The sequence below is a fragment of the Dasypus novemcinctus genome, chromosome X (genome assembly GCF_030445035.2).
Source record: "Dasypus novemcinctus isolate mDasNov1 chromosome X, mDasNov1.1.hap2, whole genome shotgun sequence".
NCBI classification, from domain to species: Eukaryota; Metazoa; Chordata; class Mammalia; order Cingulata; family Dasypodidae; genus Dasypus; species Dasypus novemcinctus.
The window spans coordinates 52,345,974-52,366,074 of record NC_080704.1 but is presented as its reverse complement, the minus strand read 5'-3'; the positions used below and the strand labels follow the sequence as shown (position 1 = coordinate 52,366,074).

Here is a 20,101-nt window from a genome sequence, read left to right as displayed (position 1 = left end):
GATGTGAGAGCATCTTTGGGACTTGAAGTTGTCCTGAATGATATTGCCGGGACATTATATATCCTGCCATAACCCACTGAATGGACTGGCAGAGCGTGTAAGCTACAATGTAAACTATAATCCCATGCGGTGTAGCAGTGCTCCAAAATGTATTCACCAAATACAATGAATATGCCACACTAATAAAATTGATGTGGAATGGGGGGGTATGGGGAATGGGTTACGGGAACCTCTTATATTTTTTAATGTAACATTTTTGTGTGATCTATGTATTTTTTTTAAAAAGCAATTAAATAAAAATTTAAAAAATAAAATTAAAAACAAAGAAAGACAGACAGTAACCGAAAGAGTCCTATCACTGGTTGCCCCACCAAGGGTGAGTCCTGAACAAGTTAATCTCTAGTTATTTCACAACCAAACATGGTAAATGTGGAGAGGTGTGCTGGTAAAGGGGAGGGCAAAATTATCCACTGCAGAGGGATAAAAATGGTGTGTATGTGTGTGTAATCCACAGGGACAAATACACCCAGAATTATAACAGTGAAGGGTGGAGGCCTCCAGGATCCTTTGAAACTCCCAGGTGGGACTCAGGTCGGACATACATCCTGCATGGACCTTTCCTGCCCAGCCAGGATATCCTGTGTTTGTCAAAAGACTGCACAGAGAAGCCCTGACCATTGTCCTTCCTGAAATCTGCCAGCGAGCCCCTCCCCAGCCTGAGGCAGCCGCCCCAGTCAGAGGAAGAGTAACTCTGGAAACGGTGTTATCAGCATCCTCCATAGATTTCCTCACCTCCTCTCCAGCAGCATTAGCCCCAAAGCTCCTTAGCATCCCCAAAGAGAAACCTGGGAGGCTGGGATGGGGTCAGCACCCCTGAAGCCAGCCCTCTCTGGCAGCTTCCTCTTTTGCTTAGACCTGCCTCTTTGCAGCCCTGAGTGGCAGCTGAAGGCTGCAGCTGGAGTCCAGACCCAGAGATGGAGCCCCAACGGGGGCCTGAGGCTGCTGCCCTCCGCCCGGGTTGGCTGGCCCTGCTGCTGTGGTTCTTAGTCCTGAGCTGTTCTTTCTCCTTGCCTGCTTCTCTCTCTCCTTACCTGGTGCCCCAAGTCAGAACCACCTACAATTTTGGAAAGACTTTCCTCGGACTTGATAAATGCAATGCCTGCATTGGGACATCTATTTGCAAGAAGTTCTTTAAAGAAGAAATAAGGTCAGAATCTCAATCAGATAACTCTGAGGGGAAGTTTTCTGTTTTCTTCACGTGAAGATGTCCAGGAGCTTGTTGAAAAGAAATCAGAATGTAATTTGTGGGTGCCAGCTGAAACGAAGCCATTTAGTCATTGGGGTAAGGGTTTGAAGTTGTGGGGGGAGGCTGTGGGGAGAGTATGAAGCCAAATTCAATCTCTAGACGCTAAATCCAGTCTCTTTTTTAAGTGGGAGCTTAAAGTTTTCTTTTCTGTGGACGAAGTAGTAACCTGCAGCTGCTGAGTTTATGAATTAATTTCTCATGGAGGAGGGAATTAAAATTTATGGAATGCCTACTGTGTAACAAACATTTTAAAATTATTTTAGTTACTCCTCACAGCCATCCTGGGAATTAGAGTTTTTCACCCGTTATTCAGATAGTGAGCTGAGATATAGCAAGATGAAGTGACTTGCCACCTAATAAGTGGCACATCTGGGATTCCAACCTGGGCAGTTTGTTCTGAAGTTGAACCACTTTTTTGTTATGAGATGTTGCATTGATCAGAGAAAAACCCAAGCTTAGTAAATTGCAATGCACATAGCTGTCTCCAAAGAATGGTATCAAATTCTGGAATTCAATCCTATTCAAAGGACAGTCAGGGAGACTTTACCAAGGCCCGGCAGGTGCTCTTTGGACAGATACTATAAATCTTGTCATGACCCTTCAGGGGATCAAGCCTAGTATGATGCAGGCTGGAAGTGAAGTGTGGAGGGCCTTCAGGAAGTGCCAGGGAGGGGGCATTAATTCCAAATGGGGACTTGGGAAAGGTTTCTCCAAGGGGAGGTATTCTGAGCAAAGCCTTAAATGATGTGCTGGAATTTAGTGAGAGGGGAAAGACTCAAGGCTGAGACCAACTTAAGCCAAGTCCCACAGATGTGGGAAGAGGTGAGATGTACCTAGTGGCTGGAGCATGGGGTCCATGTGGGAGGTGTGGCAGAGGAGGAGGTTGGAAGGAAGGGTAAGATGGAGCAGGGGGCCTTGAATGCCATGCCAAGGAATTTGAACCTTAACCTATAGGCCAGTAGTTCCTAGGCTTGTTAATACCAAAGACCAGTTTTAATATGCCCTTTCTCCTCCACTCTCCCTGCCCCACACCGAGAACCTCATGTTTGTAAGGTTTGGTCACCAAACAATAATTTTATTTTCAATTTGGATTAGCCAAAGATATGTTTGATTATTCAACTAAATTACTAAGTAGAAACAATAAATAGAAAATACCAAGATTTTTGGTGAGATAGTAGATATTTCATGGAGTTTGTGTGGATATTTCCTATCAGGCTTTCTTGCATGTGGAAAAGTCAAAAGAACCCCCAATGGGGAAGCTCTATTGCAGGCAATGGTGAGGGTGCTAAACGGGGTAGGGGCAAGTTGAGACCTGTATTTGGGAAAGGTCTCATAGAAAGCAGGGTGCCAATGAACAGGTGATGCCCACACAGGAGGCTGGGAGACCAGTTCTCTTGATCTAGGAACACAGTAGGCCAGTTCAGATAGTCACTTTGTTAGCAAACTTGATGTGAGAGGAAATAAAGATGAAGATACTGAGAGTCAATTCAGTGTTTCCCACTGTGGAAATGGGATGGAGAGGGAACACAGGTGAAATTGTGATGATTCCTCTGAGAAAGGAGGGGAAGAGAATGTGGACATATTTTAAGACAAGAGAGAGGGAAATTAAGGTGGTTAACTGAGGAAAAGCTCCAGGTTCATATCCCCCTCCAGATTAAGTAAACAAGAGTGTATGAATCTTATAATTTATTCCTCACCAAGTGGAAATAAATGAAATTTTTGCAAACAGATACTGGTCAAATTCAGAACGCATCTCCTTAAAGAAGTTTGTGTTACATTGGAGTTCAGGATATTACTTCACCTCCCTTAGAATTCATTTCCCATGTGAGCCTGAAAGGAAAGTGTGTAGATGCAAGCAGGAAAGTAGCAGGCTGGGCAGGTTTGCGTTTTTATCTCTCTTTGTTGAAAATGCTCATCCTAGCACGAAGGAGCAGAGAGGGACAGGAAGGGGGTCTGGGGTTGTGGATTGGCCCATAGGCCTTTCCTCTTCATTTGAATAACTTTATTTCTCATTATAAAAATAATACCTGTTTATTTTAGAATTTTTAGGAAATATTGATTAAAGAAAGAACAAAATAAGTCACATATAATTCCTCCGCCAAGAGATCATAACTTTGTTAACATCTTTGCCATCTTTTTTTATAAATATGGAACAATTTTTTTTTCAACAGAACTGTGATCATACTATGTAAACTCTTTTGTAGATTTTTACTTAATTTATCAGAAACAGTTTACTACATCAATAAATATTCCTCCACATGTTGATTTTTTTCTTTCTTTTTTTGTGGTAACATATTTATATAACATAAAATTTGCCATTTAAACTATTTTAAGTGTACAATTCAGTGGAATTAATTACTCTTCCAGTGTTGCTCTACCATCACCACCTTCCATTACTGAAACCTTTTCATCACCCAAAACAGAAATTCTTTACCCATTAGGCAATAACACCCCATTCTCCCTCCCCACAGCCTATATTAACGTCATGTCTGTTTTCTGTCTCTGTGAATTTGCTTATTCTAGATATGTCATATAAGTGGAATCATATAATACTTGTCCTTTTGTGTCTGTCTTATTTCACTTAGCATGTTTTTAAGGTTCATCCATGTTGTAACATGGATCAAAACATCATTTCTTTTTTAAGACTGAATAATGTTCCATGGTGTTCATATACCACATTTTGTTTATCCATTCATCTTGACTTTAATGGCTTCATAGTACTCATTTGCATCAGTCAACCATAATTTATTTAACTAATCCACTATTGTAAGACAGCTAAGCTTTTTCCTTTCACTTTTCACTATTATTAACAGTGCTGTGTTGAACATACCTGTGGCTAGACTTTTGCACATATCAGTGATTAATTCCTTATGATAACCTCCAAGAAGAATTCTGGGTCCAAAAATATGACAAATTTTTAGGATTTTGGTGTATATATTGCCAAATGGAGATTTCTACCTATACAACTCACCTCTTACATACACATTTAATATTGAATATTTAATATTACTATCATTTTTAGTTGTATTGCTTCTGGGATGAGCCCCTTTTCAGGTTTATTCACCATTTATATTTCTTTTTTCTTAAAGGGTCTGCAGGTTCGCATCCTTTGCCTCTTTTTCTAATGATGTGTTTGATTGCCTTATTCTTGTCGATCTCCAAATATTTCTCCACTTTTAAAAAAGATTACAATGATAACACCAGGAGAAAGTCCATTCAAAACACACAAACATTTCACTGAAATGCCATGGCCAAGCAAGCATTAACACACCAACATTCCTGGGCCTCTACTAAGGATTGTACAGTGCTTGTATCTGTTCAGCAAAACAACACATGAGCTTCCTAGGCTCATATGTTGAATGTCAACTTGTCTTGTTTCCCTTATCTTTTCTTTAATGGGAATGCTAGTGCACCCCATACTCAATCATTGACCTTTGAAACTTTCAAGGTTTTCAGGATCAATTTTCTTAGTCATTCCATGCTGACCTCTAAATCCTGAATGAAAAAATTAAGGGAAGCTAGAAAAATGCCTGATTGGCATACTCTTCATATGAAAACACACCTATATGTAAAATCCCAAGTGATCACACCAACTGACAAGATCTACTAGAATCTGATTGATTTGTATATGTATAGGTAATAGGTGTATGTGGGGGGAGGGGGGCACTTAGTGACAATATTTCTGATCAGAATGCCTAGAGTTCCTGGGCTTTTAACTAATACTTTACTTCACCTTCCTTACTGTCTACATTTGGCCTTACATCCTCACCCTCTCACCAAAAGTCTTAAAAAAATGTTTAAATACTTGCAACTGAGCAATAGAGGACTCACAGTAAAGTAAGTAAATCATTAGGCTTGATTTTGCCTTTTCTTCTATCCCTTGACTGCCCTCTCAGTCTCAGAATATGATAAAAGTATTCCCTTAGCTCACTTTCTCAAATTAGTCAGAGGCCCTGAAGTCTGCAGAGTTCAGGAGCTTGTGGCAAAAGCATCCATCTACACATTAAACCATCCATCCACCTGTTCATGCAGGCATCCCTCCATGCTTTCTTCTACCCATCCATCCATTGTTCTTGTGTTCCTCTACTCACTTACCTATCTGTATGTCCAAACACCCTTCCATCCATCCAACTAAGATATATTGAGCACTATCTTAGTGCCCAAGGCTGAGTTACAAAGCTAAAGGAAGTCCAATCTTTGCCTTGAAGAAATTTACTTTCTGTTGCAAAAACAAAGAAGAAAATCAGCGAATAAAGCAGAGTAAGAGAAGCATACAAAATGACACAAGGTGTCATGGGAGTATGTGGGAGGGAATCTATCCAAGCTGGGGGATGAGGAAGTGAGCATCCCTTAGATAGGGGTTATCCAGAGAAGAAATAAGAAGTGTTCCAGGCAAGGGGATCAGTACATGACAATTTAAATGGAGGCTTAGAAGCCCCAGAAGATGTTGCTTGTTCAAGGGGGGTCAGTGGTTTGGTGAGACCAAGAAAGCTTATAAGGGGAGAAGAAGGAGATGGGTCTAGAACAGGGATTCTTAACAAGGGGTCTGTGAGCTTGAATTGAAATTCAAAAAAAATTATTCTTGTGGGGACATGTTGGTGTGGGTGTGATATATTTATTAAATAATACACAGTGTAGTGTGGACTTAGTAAGGGGTCCATGTTTTTCACCTGACTGGCAAAGGGGTCCATAGAACAAAAAGGTTAAGAACCCCTTGTCTAGAAAGAGGAGCAGTGGGGAAGTTTATGAAGAGCTTTGTGAACTGCACTATGGAGTCTTAACTTTATCCTGAGAGTTTAGGAAAGACACCTAATATTTAATGTTTAACTGCAGAGCTGAGGGATGGAAAAGAGGGAAGATAGGTAAGAAATACTTAGGAGGGCACATCTACAGACTGACTAGATGCAAGCATGAAAAGTATGTGAGGAAAGAGGGTGTTATATTCCCTCTCACTTCCATCCTACTCTCGATGTTGAGGGGCCTGGGGGAATTGGGCCTGGGGGAATTGGGCCTTCAGTTCTGAGAAACTGTGACACTATTTGTCCATCTTTTAACTCAGTGAGGAACCCAGGCACCTTCAGTTCAAACATGCCCATGATCTCAGTTCAGAAGGAAGATTAGAAAGCTGCCTCCTCTGTTTTGTAGTTCTCCTATTTCTGGTATAATAACATATTAAGAATAAAAAGTAGTACCAATTTTCTCACTGACATTCTTCTGTTCAATAAAGCAGGTAATCAGAATTGTAAAATACGCATTTTCCCCCATTCAATGTAATCAATTTATGACCATTTTGAATAGGAGGGAGGTATGGCCTATAAACATTTTTATTTTTCCTCAGTGGGTCCTAATGACAAACTTCAAGGCACCACTGATCAGTCCATAACTTGCACCAGGCATTCATTACAGCCCACCCACCAAGTCAATTCTGACCTCTTAGCAGAGCCTCCCTAGGGGTTAGGGACAGAAAAAAAGGAAGCCCCTCCCTATGCCACCTCCCATGAACTGGGAAACAAAGAGCCTTGAGATTTGTCCTCCTCCACCACTACTTGACTGTGATTCTTCAGAAAAGTCACATGTATGTTCTGCCTTCAATTTTCTCATCCTCAAAACAAGATGGAGGAGGAGGCAAGGCGGGAAAAATACAATATTTAAAATCCTGCCAGCTATAATCCCTTATCATGTTACCAACCTATTCCCAAGAGCTGATTCATAAAATGGATAATAAAAGAATAAACAACGGTGTACATACCATGGAATAGTATTCAGTCCTACAGAGAAGTGAAGTTCTGACATATGCAGCTGCATGGATTGAAGTCGTTCATGTCAAGTGAAATAAATCAGACACAGAGGGACAAACTTGTACAAAATAGCTGGAGTGTGCAATTACATAGAGATAGAAGGTAGAATACAGGTTTCTGGGGTGAGGGAAGAAAGAGGGAATAGTTAATGCATAATGGGTGGGGTGTTTCTGTTTGGAGTGATGGAAAAGTTCTGGTAACAGGTGGTAGTGAGGAGAGCATAGCATTGTGCCCCTAAAAACAAAATAACAAGCAAACAAAACAAAACAAAAACCTAATTCAGGGGAGCCCATGTGGCTCAGTGGTTGAGTGCTGGCTTCCCACATATGAGGTCTGGGGTTCAATTCCCGGCCCCGGTACCACAACAACAACAAAATAATGTGGCAAAATGTTAAAAGTTGATGGATCTGGGTATCTGGGTAGGGGGTGCATTGGAGTTTTCTGAACAGGGTTTGTATTATTTTTGCAACTGTCCTGTAAGTTTTTAATTATTTCAAAATCAACATTTTAAAGAAAAAGAATTAGCAATGACAAAGTGGAATGCTTCTTCCTCCAATTCTTTATTTTGTGACCTTGGGCAAGTTACTTAACCTCTCTGTGCCTCTGATTCCTTATCTGTATGAAGTTGATAATAGTAACTACTTCATAGGTTTGTTGAAAAGGCTAAATGAATTAATGCATATAAAATATTTAGCAAAGTGACTGGCATTCTTAAGTGTACCATAAATGTTCATTGCTATTATCTATTATCCAAAAGAACCACCTAGTAGTAAATCCTTAGTAACAGGCCTTTCATGGGTTGAAACCCCAAGAGCAGCTGCAGGAAAAAGGCAAGCAGGCCTGTCTCTGGGCCCTGGGCCTTTCCTTTTCCTCCCAGGGGTTATCCAGCCAAGTCAACTCATTGCAAGTTTATGTTTCATCTTTTAAAACATATTTTGTATAATGGCCTGTATCTGTCATTGCAATGTCATGCAGGACAATTCCAATGTCCCAAAAATTCCCCCATGTTGTACCTATTTTCCCTTCTTCCTCCCCTCAGAACCTCTGGTAGCCACTGCCTTTATATCAGTGATACAAGTTCTTCCATTACTGTAATAATCGTAAGTCTACTTTAGTCTATAATTGCTTTCTTTCACTTAGCTTGATGTGCTCAAGGTTCATCCATGTTGGAGCATGTGTCAGTACTTCATTCCTTTTTATGGCTGAATGACATGCCATTGTGTGCATATACCACATTATGTTTATCCATTCATCAGTTGATGGACTCTTGGGTTGTTTACACCTTTAGACTATTGTGAATGGTGATGCTGTAAACATGCATGTATAAATTTTTGTTTGAATATCTGTTTTTCAGTCTTTGGGGATATGTACTTAGGAGTAGAATTGCCAGGATATATATGTATATATATATAATGACAATGTTCTTGAACATAATTCTTTGTGACTAGTTCCATCACAATTTGAATTGACCTGCATTGCAGAAGTTGCTTAACTGTGGTTTCCAATAGACTAAAGGCCTGCACTCTTGCTCCAGGTTCTCCAGCTCCCTGGACAAATCTCTTGACCTCTTTGCCCTTGTAAGTTTTGGGGTGGTTTTCTATGTCATAAAAACAGTAGGAAAATCTTGCATTGTCTTAGAGTAAGACTATGTCACGTAAGTTAGAAATTCAAACCATCTAGGATTTGGGGCTAATCAAAATGCTAATCTTTCCAAAACTTATTATCAGAAACTCATTATCATGGGGTTGCCCAATGATGCCCAATAATAAGAATTTAAAGATACTTATTTAAATTAAATATGTATCTCACAAAACCCTATTTTCATTTGCACTATGAACCTCAATAATGAATAATAATGGGGTAACCTATTTCTTAGTAATTTTTCATATGTAGATTAAAAGACGATGTAACATTCTTCCCTAATGGAAATTTTGGCACACAGCTGAAGAAGTGACTATGGAGAAAAGGGTAAACATGGGACCTAGGAAATTGGCAGATTATAATAGGATGGTGTATCTCCCCTGGAGAGGATTAAGTAGCAAGCAGGCTATTTTGTAAAAGTACTTACCTCTCTGGATCCCCCGATAGCTTTGAATTTGGTGACGATTTAGCATATTTATTCCCTAAAACTTGGTTGGTACTGATGATTTAAATATTTGGACTGAAAGCAAAATTGATGGGGCTCTTTGAGGTTGAATACAGTGGGACAGAGGTCTTCCCAGTGCAGGCCCAGAACCCTGAGAGAACTACGGTTCCAAGACCCAGCCATAGGTCAGAGGGTGGGTGGTGTGGAAACTAGTGCAGCAAAGGGGAAAGATCATGTGTTTTGCTGAGAGAAAGCTTCAGAGCTGAACCCCTGCTTGGGTTTATATTGTCTGACTTGGGCAAGGTACTTAAGCTCTATGAGTCTCAGTCTCCACACCTATAAAATGGCGTTGGGGTATTAAGGGAATTTATTGCTTTCTTTACATGGAGTAAAAGTTCAATAAATGGTGGCAAGCCCTTCTGTGCCAGTTGCATGAAGAGGAAAAGTCTGTATCCGGCACACCCCTCTCTCACCTTTTCTGACAGCACATACACACTTCCCTAAGTTTGAGGAAACGAAAGTGATTTTCTCACAAAAATAGGTTGGAGCACCCCAGTCTAAGGAGGAGAAATGAATTGGATAGGTTGTCATCTCTGCCTCCTTGTCCCCAAACTCTGCTGGCTACAATTCTGGCAGTGCGGCTAATTTCTGCCAGTCCCTGTTTCATCTCTCTAGCTCACAGGTTAATCCTAAAAGGGATCTTCTTCCAACAGGTTTGACAACTGGTCAGTTTCGCATCTCCAACTTCCTCCCGACTACTTGCCTTCTTACCCTGCAAATTACTCCGATGATTCCAAAACCTGGCGCCCTGTGGAGATCTCTATGCTGGTCAGCAAATACCAAAATGAGCTCTCTGACAGGAGAATCTGTGCCTCCGCATCAGCGCCAAAGACCTGCAGCATCGAACGTGTCCTGCGGAAAACATGGAGGTTCCAGAAATGGGTGCAGGCTAAGCGCCTCACACCAGACCTGGTACAGGTAAGTGTGCAGGCCATGGAGGTGTGGGTTGATGTGGGGAGAGGAGAAAGACAAGAAGAGTGAGAAAGAGATTCATTCCCATCTCACCTCTCAGTCTGGGGAAAAGGAGATGTTGTGTATCTGAAGTGTGACCAAAAATAAGTCACAAAACAGTGGCTTGCGACCCATCTCATGGGCATCCTCCACTCTCTCTGATGTGTATGTGGTAGGTTGAATGATGTACCCCAAATTAGACATGTTCTTAATCTTAATCCACATCCCTGTGGATGTGAATCCATTGTAAATAGGACCTTTTAAAGATGTTATTTTGGGTGAAGCTGTGGCCAACTGAAGCTGGGTGAGCCTTAATCCAGATAACTTAAAGCCTTATAAAAAGAAAGCCACAGGAAGAAGATAAAAGCAGGAAGTCAGCAGGAACCCTAGAGAAAGGAGAGGACATTGTCACTTGATGACTGGAAGGAAGCAGAGATACAAACAATGGAATCCCAAGGAGTGAAGCAACCAGCACCAGAATACCACAGTCTTCAGGGAGAAAGCAAGCCTTCTAGCCTCTGAAACCTTGAGTTAGCAAATTAGCCTTGTTTAGGTATTTGTCATAACAGCCTTGCTAACTCAGACAGTGTCCCCGAGCAACTATTTAGGAAACAGTTACTAGCTGCCACATCTGGTCTGAAGATCTGTCAGGATAACTCTGGAATGTCCAAAGCAACCTGTCAGGCACTTCTAGTGTCACCTGCCTTGATGAGTATGGGCATTATGGTGTGAATCCCTTGGACCTAGAAACTGTGGTTTATTCCTGGTTCTGCTGCTAAAAGCTGTGGTAGAACAAGAAGGAACAGTGACCTAGGAAGAGCAGAGAGCTTCTGGTTTCTGTTCATTCAACAAGTTTCAACAGCTGTGCTATGTCCTGGGGATACAAAGATGAATAGGGCACAAGCTCCACCCTTCAGGAGTACATGACGAAATAGAGGAGACAGATGGCACAAATTGCCACAAAGCCATGTAGTCAATGTTATGATTGCTCATTATTGGTGTACAGAAATGTTACTGATTTTTCGCATTGATTTTATACCTGCGACTTTACTGAACTCATTTATAAGTTCTAGAAGCTTTGTGGTAGACTTCTCAGGGCTTTCTATGTATAGGATCATGTCGTCTGCAAATAGTGAAATTTTGAGTTCTTCCTTTCCAATCTGGATGCCTTTTATGTCTGGTTCTTACCTCAGTGCTCAAGCACGTACTTCTAAGACTATGTTAAATAGGAGGGGTGACAGTGGGCATCCTTGTCGTGTTCCTGATCTTAGAGGGAAAGATTTTAGGATTTCACCATTGTAAATGATGTTAGCTGTGGGTTTTTCATATATACTCTTTATCATGTTCAGAAAGCTTCCTTCTATTCCGATCTTTTGCAGCATTTTTATCAAGAAAGGGTGCTGTATTTTGTCAAATGCTTTTTCTGCATCTATAGATATGATCATGTGATTTTTTTCCTTCGATCTGTTTATGTGGTGTATTACATTAATTGATTTTCTTATGTTGAACCATCTTTGCATACCAGGAATGAAATCCATTTGGTCATGGTGTAGAATTCGTTTAACGTGTTGTTGAATATGATTAGCAAGTATTTTTTTGAGGATTTTCACATGTAGGTTCATTAGAGAGATTGGTCTGTAATTTTCCTTTCTTGTAGTGTCTTTGTTTGGCTTTGGTATTAGGGTAATGTTGGCATCATAGGATGAGTTAGGCAATGTTCCTTCTGTTTCAATTTTTTGAAAGACTTTAAGCAAGAGTGGTGTTAGTTCTTTCCGGAATGTTTGGTGAAATTTGCCTGTGAAGCCTTCTGGCCCAGGGCTCTTCTTAGTTGGGAGGTTTTTAATGACTCATTCTATCTCTTAACTTGTGAATGGTTTATTGAGATCGTCAGTTTCTTCCTTCGTCAATGTAGGCTGCTTATGCGCTTCTAGGAATTTGTCCATTTCCTCTTAATTGTCCGTCTTGATGGAATATAGTTTTTTAAAGTATCCTCTTATGATAGTCTTTATTTCTGTCGGGTTAGTGGTGATATCCCCTTTCTCATTTCTTATTTTGTGTATTTGCATCTTCTCTCTTTTTTTCTTTGTTAGTCTAGCTAAGGGTTTGTCAATTTTATTCATCTTCTCAAAGAACCAGCTCTTTGTTTTATTTTTTTTCTAGCACTTTCTTATTTTCTGTTTCATTTAGTTCTGCTCTGAACTTTGTTATTTCTTTCTTTCTTCTTCCTTTGGGGTAAGTTTGACACTCTGCACAGAGACACTGGACAGACTATTGACTTGGGTCCTTCGCCTACTGTCCAGTTGATCTTGCATTTAAGCCCAGGACTTTCCCACTCTTGCTCCAAAATTCCTCCTCCAAAAATATGGGCGGGGGGAGGGCTTCCCAAAGACTCTTGTGGCTCTAACATTCTTTGACTTAATACGACTCTGCTTCATTTATTTAACAAATATGTATTGGAATGGCTGTTATCATCAGTCACTATGCTGGGTGCCTTGATTTGCTTGTTTCCCAAATGGCAGCAAATGGTACCTGTTCAGCCTAGTTCATTCAGCCTAATGAGCTTGTATTTATGAAGATGCTTCAGAAAAGGCTATCACTATAGAAATGCATGGCCGTGTTATTTTAATAAATGGGTCCCATTCCTCAGTTTGTTGTGCTTAAACTTGCTCTACCAAATTCATCATCTTTCATTACATGCAGCTAGACAAACATTCCTTTCTGCCAAAGAAACACCCATTAAGGAGACCCTGTTAGGACAAATTCAAAACCTTAATGATTTTCACTTTACTTTGGCCCTACCTGGCAGAGATTTCTTTCATCCCCACCAGAGATTTTTCCCTTCTTAGAAAAATAGCACCATCAAATTTATAAATCCTAGCAAATCCCACTTCACTGCCATCCGCCAAGGTTTGGTACTGTCTCCTTCCTCTCCTGCCTTCCTTTCCAAAGACGCTTTGCTCTTAGGATTCCACAGCATCCCCAAGGTGCTTTGCCAGCTTCCTTTCTACTTCCAGTGCCTCATCCAGGAAGTACTTAAACTTCTGTTCTTTCTTTCTTTTCAGAACTCACCTATCCTGTGATCCCATTTGCTTAGAGTCCTGAGAGGTGATGGGCAGCTAATCTAATCATTTGATTGACACCAGGATGTTAACAGCTGATGGCATTTCACTGTTAGCTCTCCAAGAAACCATTTGTGCATAAACCCAATATTTTAATGATGTCACTAGCCCATCCCATGACTATCTGGGACCTTCCTGATACATCCCTGCATTCTTCCCCCACTAAACCCAGGTGCTGCCTCAGAATCCTTCTCAAAAGTGTTCCCCTGTCTTTGATCTCAGTTGGAATAAGAGATGCAGTTCTGGCCTATCTTTCTGATAACTTGTCAGACATGAGTACTAAATTCTGGTTTGGAAATTGTGATCTTGTATTCTTACATAGAAGTTTCAAGACCCAACTGCAGAGAGATTATGGGATGGACAATGGAGAGACTTGCCTCATCCTTCAACTCATACCAAATGGCCCAGTGTCCACTCATCTATAAGTTGGGCCAGCCCTGGGGATTCTTCCAATGCCTGTGGTTTAAGTGGGATTTCCAAGAAGGATCTAGGCCAGAGTCCTCAACTGTGTGTGTGTGTGTGTGTGTGTGTGTGTGTGTGTGTGTGTGTGTATGGAAGGGGGGGAGGAGGGGAAGAGGCTGCAAGGAACTCACAGGTTTTGTTCAGAGTGGCAAGGGCCCACAGGCAAAGGAAAGAGAAGAAAATCTGAAGAAATTAAATATTAATAACATTGAAGGGAGGAGGGATCTGAAGGGTGCTGGAGCCTCAGAACCTTGACTGTCAGTCCTGCTTGTGAATAAATGAAGTCAACTTAGATAAAAAGCCCCAGTAGTCATCGCCAGAGGAGTGAAGGACGCTGTGGCTCCCCTCCTGCAGGACAAAATGGAGCTTTGAATTAAGGACACTCTCCCTTGAGCCACAGGCAGTCTGCTATGGCAGAGGTTGCCAAGGAGGGCGGGGACAGCACCTAGAATCAAGAGAGTGAAACAATGCAATGAGTGTGTGTGCGCACGCGTGTCATTTGTGCTAATAAAACAGAGACTTTTCCCCTCTATAAACTGCATGGTTATGATGGGAATATAGCAGAGCCTAAATTACTAGCCCACAAATAGAACCACAGCCAAGAACACCACCCAGAGTGTATCATGACGTGCTTGCTCGTAAAACCACAAAAAAAGGCTTCCTCTGCTATTATGCCGAGCACAAAGAGGCAGCCGTCCTAAAAAGCACGTGGTTAATCAGAGGAAAAAACATATTCTCCATCGTGTTCCCCTCCCATCCCCTCAACTACCATACGGTTCCGAGCTTATTCTCAGCACAGACGGTGTTAATTTCCTCAAATGGGAAGGGATTAGATGGCCATAGACCCTTTTCTCCCACTAGATGGCGGTAGATTGTTCAAACAGGTTTCTTTAAACAAGGACCGCTGACAATTTTACTTCCTAGGTCTGTTATTATTTTTAAAAAGAAATAACGGAAATAAGCAAATTAATCGAAATGCACGTTAATCATTTAATCGAAATATAAGGTTGTTAATAAAATCTGTGACATTTAGAAGTAGCCACTAAACGACTAAAATGCACTTTTGCTTAAATTCCATTAAAAAAATATTTAAGGGGCATCACAGTACCTATGCTGGGCACAAAGAAGATATAAGAGTGCCAAGGCAAGGTCCCTGCTTTCTGGGAGATGTCACTGCAATAAGGCAGACAGACCGTATCTGACTAATCCTGATTCAAGACAGGTTACAATAAAGTGTTTTAATGAAGATAGAAATTTTATATTAGATTTTACAACTAGTGTTAAGACTATAAATATTTTAGTCTCTCACAGGCTATCAAGTCAAGAACTCTTCTAAAAAGTTATGATTTTTCTTTTTAATAAAATGTCTATTTTGAAACCTGAGCACGGGGTGGGGGGGGGTGCAGGCAGAAACCAGCTGGCTATATCACTTTCATGTTCATTTGACATTGGAGTAAAAAAGAAATTGCTATTAGTGTAAAGGAAATTTAAGCAACTAAATGTGGCTTACCAGTGCCACACAGGGCAATAATTCCTCCTGCATCAGTGCACACGTTGGCTGTACAGTCCTGGGAAAGCAGAGTCCCATCAGAGTTACAATGTGACTGCAAGATCATGAGACCTCTTTCCTGTGATCCTTGGGAAGTAGTCACCATATATTGTTGCCCAGGGAGGTGCTTGTGTGAGCGAGACCACCGCAGTCCACTGTCTCCCCATGCACGCGCATGCGCGCGCACACACACACACACACACACACACACACACACACAACACTTTCTCCTTCAAATCGTAAATGGTTGAGAGTTGAGACAACTGAGACTTTGAATCAAGCAATTTGTTCCAGGTTGGAACCACTGAGCCTTCACCACCTCAGCATTTGTGGCAAGGCAGTTCTTTTAAATGGGACCAAAACTACCTTATTGATTTCCAGTCTGCTATTGTATCATAGGACTGTAGAAAAGGTACCAACATATCACCTAGTCTGTGTGCTAAAATGACTCCTAAATGATTCTTGGGTGGATCCCATTAATGGAAAGGAGATGATGAAAGGCTTCCCCAGCCTTGTCACAGACAAGCTGGGGAAGAAAGAGAAGACAAAAGAAAATTAGGGGAAATGTAGACATGAGAGATCATTAATGGCTCCTTCCTGAGACGTCTCAAATACAGAAGAGAGGTCCCCTTCAACCAAGACATAATGATGCCTGGACAATCAGACCAACCAAAGCAGGGTTTGCCTCTAGAGGGCTCTCAGCTTTCCCTGAACTTAGATATTAGCTGACTAAGGCCCTTCTGAAAGAGATCAAACCGTCCTTTGTTCTTGCGGTAAATTTCTTTCTTTGGCATCTCACTATTCTTACACAGAGGTATTCTGGAACAAATGCTTTAGCCATAAGTATGACTTGGCTCAGGGGCCTGCAGATTGGCTGTGCCTCTACATATGTCCACATAATATGAACTAAACAGAGGCTAAACTGTACAATACAATATAATATATATCTACAAAGATATTCAGTCAGAATTAGTTACAGAACTGATTGATATATTATGTTCTTAAACTCTTTATTAGGTCACAAAACCTCTCTATAATTTTTTCAAAGTAGAAATACTAGAGACCATTCTCTCTGACCAAAAGAAAATAGCATGAAAAACTTTGGGTAATATACGATGGTGATGGTGATGGTAACACAACATTGTAAATGTAATTAAATGCTGCTGAATGGTGAAGTTAAAATGATTAAAATGGCAAAATATAGGTAATGTATACAGTACCATAATAAAATTTTTTAAAATGCAATAGCATCAGGTGAAAATAAAAATAAAAAGGAGGAAACACCCTACCAAATGTGCAATTTTAAAATACTATCTTTTGAATCACAGAGTAAGTAACTGAAGTTGTAATAATATCAAGAAAATAACAATGGTGAAAATTCTATATATCCCCAATCTATGATTTAGCTTTTGCTAAATTACTACTCAGAAGAAAACTGGAAATAAATCCAGAGTTGTGTTATGCAGCTGTCAATACAAGTACAGTCATTAATGTGGAGGAATAATGCAAAAAGTTATAAAAATGGACAACTGCATGTCGATTTGGTCCTAACTCAACACCACTTATAACAGTAATAATTTGTCCAATTGTGTTAGATTTTCTTCCTAAGGATTGCCAAGAGTTCTATGGAAGACTTGATCCATAAACCTCTTTTCTGAGTGTTAAGTAGGGAACAAGTATATTTATCCCTGGTTTATATATAAGAGATCAGACCACAGAGCAATATCTCAGTTTGTTGAAGATCAAAGTAGATTTCTACCCACTGAACTACGTCATAGATCATTGGGGTTTAAATAAGTCCACAACTCAAATCTCTCAAAATACTTTAATCCTTTCTATAAGATGAAGGGTCATCTGTCTTACTATACAGTGACAGGACACTCACTACCTTATTAAAGACAGAACAGATCATGATAAAGTTCATCTCAACTCTGTCTTCTTGTACCTTTCATTCATTTAAATTATTTCCACTCTTCAATGATTTACAGATTGCATATGACTTTTCCCCTTCCCACCGGCTTGTCTCCTAAACATCCCCAATTCCCCTCCACATCTTGGTCTTTTGCCTCACATTAACACATATTAAACATGTATCAATTAAAGCCCTTTATGTGGCTAGATTTCAGTTTTCAGAAGCAGGACCTTATTAACTTATTAGATATGATCTTAGATTAAATCCATTACTCTAGCCTGTTAACTTGATTCTGTTATTTATCATATTCACTATCACCCCAACAACCTATAGTATTTAATTTTAATAAACAGAAGTGATATTTATGCCCTAGTCATTAATTAAAATGTTGAACAGAGCAGGAACAATAAGAAGCCTTCTTTCTCTATGAGTCTGTAGTTTAATGAAAAACTTGGCTGGTCTTTGTACCCAGTTCCTGAAGAAGCAACCTCTGAATCTTTGGAATTTCCTGTGATAGGAGTGTTTTCTAAAATGCATGGTGGGCTCAGGACCATACCTAATAGTTACACTATGGGGCCAGAAATACCTGCAGCCTTAGGGTAGGGAACTGGCTACACCGGAAAGACCAACTGTGTGATCAGGGTGTTGGAGTTTTGAGTTACTGCCGTATCAGTTCATGTTGGTCTACACCAGCCCACCTCCTGACCTCTGGAAAGGGAGTGGAGACTGGAGATTGAGTTCAACCACGTGATTCTATCAATCATCCCTATGTAATGAGACCCCATATAAACTTGGGACACTTGAAGCTATGGGGAATTTCCATGATTAAGAAAATATACCTCTGTGGCAGGAGGTTGACACATTCTGATTCCACATGGAAGCTTGCATTCAAGACCCTCCCAGATCTACGTCTCTTCTTTTGGCTTCTTGTTGTATCCTTTTACAGAATAAAACTATAATCATAAGTATAGTGCTTTCCATGAGTTCTGTGAGTCTTTCTAGTGAATTCTTGAACATTAGGAGGTAGAGGGAACCCCCGAAATTATAGCCAGTTGGTTATAAGTATGGGTGGCCTAGGGTCTCAAACTTGTGACTAGTGCCTGAAGGACTGTCTTGTAGAAGATACCTTGAACCTGTGGCCCTGAGCCACAGCATAAACATATAGACAGATTTATTAAATACTGCCAAACATTTTTCCAAAGTTGTACTGATTTCCTTCTATAATCAATAGAAGAGAGAGTTCTGTGGTTCCACATCTCTCCGAACACTTGAGATTGTTAGTTTTAATTTTAGTAATTTGGTGGTTATCTAGCACTATTTCATTGTGTGCTTTGAATTTGCATTTTTCTGATAACTCATGATTTAGAGCCTTTATTCATATATTTATTGGATGTTTTAATTTCCTCTTCTGTAAAGTGCTGGGAGTTTTGCCCATTTTTATTGGGTTTCCTGTCTTTTCCTTATTGATCTGAAAGTTATATTTATATTCTTTGTTGAATTTATGTGTTGCAAATATCTTCTCCCAATCTGTGGCTTGCCTTTTAACACTCTTAATGGTGTCTTTTGATGAATTGAATTTTTTAAGCTTTAATGAGGTCTAATTTGTCAATTTTTTATTTTATGCTTAGTGCTTCTAGTGTCCTGTTTATCCCATGATCCCTTGATCATAAAGGTATTCTCCTGTGTACTTCTGGAAGCTTTTGGGTATTATCTCAAATGTGTATCTATAATTCTTCCCAAATTAATTTTATGAATGGTATGAGGTAGGGGGTCAAGGTGATATTTTTACCCATATGAATATCTAGTTGACTCAGCATCATATTCTGAAAAGACTTTTCCTCACTGAATTTCAGTTGAGTATTTGTGAAAAACCAGTTAAGTATATATGTGGGAATCTGTTTATAGAGTCTTTTTTAAAATTTCTCTCCCCTTCCCTGGCCCCCCTTCCAGTTGTCTGCTGTGTCCATTCGTTGTGTGTTCTTCTGTGTCCACTTGTATTCTTGTCAGCAGCACCCAGAATCTGTGTCTCTTTTTGTTGCATCATCTTCCTGCCTCAGCTCTCCGTGTATGCAGTGCCATTCCTGGGCAAGCTGCACTTTTTTCGCGCTGGGCGGCTCTCCTTATGGGGCACATTCCTTGTGCATGGGGCTCCCCTAAAGCAGGGGACACTCCTGCATGGGAGGGCACTCTTTGCACGCATCAGCATTACGCATGGGCCAGCTCATTACACGGGTCAAGGAGGCCCTGGGTTTGATCCTTGGACTTCCCATGTGGTAGGCAGACACCCTATCCATTGGGCCAAATCCACTTCTCTGTTTATAGAGTCTTTATTCTATCTCATTACTTTATTTATCTATCTTTGCACCAATACCAAAGTGCATTAAATACTGTAGATATATAGTAACCCTTGATAGACTGTAGTGTAAGCTCTCAGCATTGTTTTTCTTCAATATTGCCTTAAGAATTCTAGCTCTTTTGCAGTTCCATAAACTTTAGAATAATTTTGTCCTTTTCCAGAAAAACCTGCTGTAGTTTTGATGCATTGAACATATAGAGTAATTGGAAAGACGTGACTTCTTAGTGTTATTAGGACTCCTAATCCATGAATATGGAGTAGGTCCCCATTAATTTAGGTCATTTTAAATTTTATTTTGCTATTGTTTCATAGTTTTCAGCATAGCAATCTTGCACATATTTTGCTAGATCTCTTGGATAGTTGATGTTTGTTTGATTGTTTGTTTTTGAGGTAGAGGGACTGGGAATTGAACCCAGGACCTAATATTTGGGAAGCCAGTGCTCAACCACTGAGCCACATCAGCTCCCCTGAGTTGGTTTTTTCATTTTTGTTTGCTTGTTAT

The 20,101-nt window shown here is 40.3% G+C and overlaps 1 protein-coding gene across 1 annotated transcript in view; it reads left to right on the top strand.

Annotated features, from left to right (window-relative positions):
* Positions 1–835: 835 nt before the first annotated feature.
* Positions 836–20,101, top strand: part of DIPK2B (divergent protein kinase domain 2B) — a 63,076-nt gene continuing 43,810 nt past the window's right edge. Inside the window, exons 1-2 of the mRNA XM_004473549.5 lie at positions 836–1,207; positions 9,904–10,168. Coding sequence (XP_004473606.2) covers positions 975–1,207; positions 9,904–10,168 — 498 coding nt within the window. The 5' untranslated portion in view covers positions 836–974. The remainder of the gene's footprint in view (positions 1,208–9,903; positions 10,169–20,101) is intronic.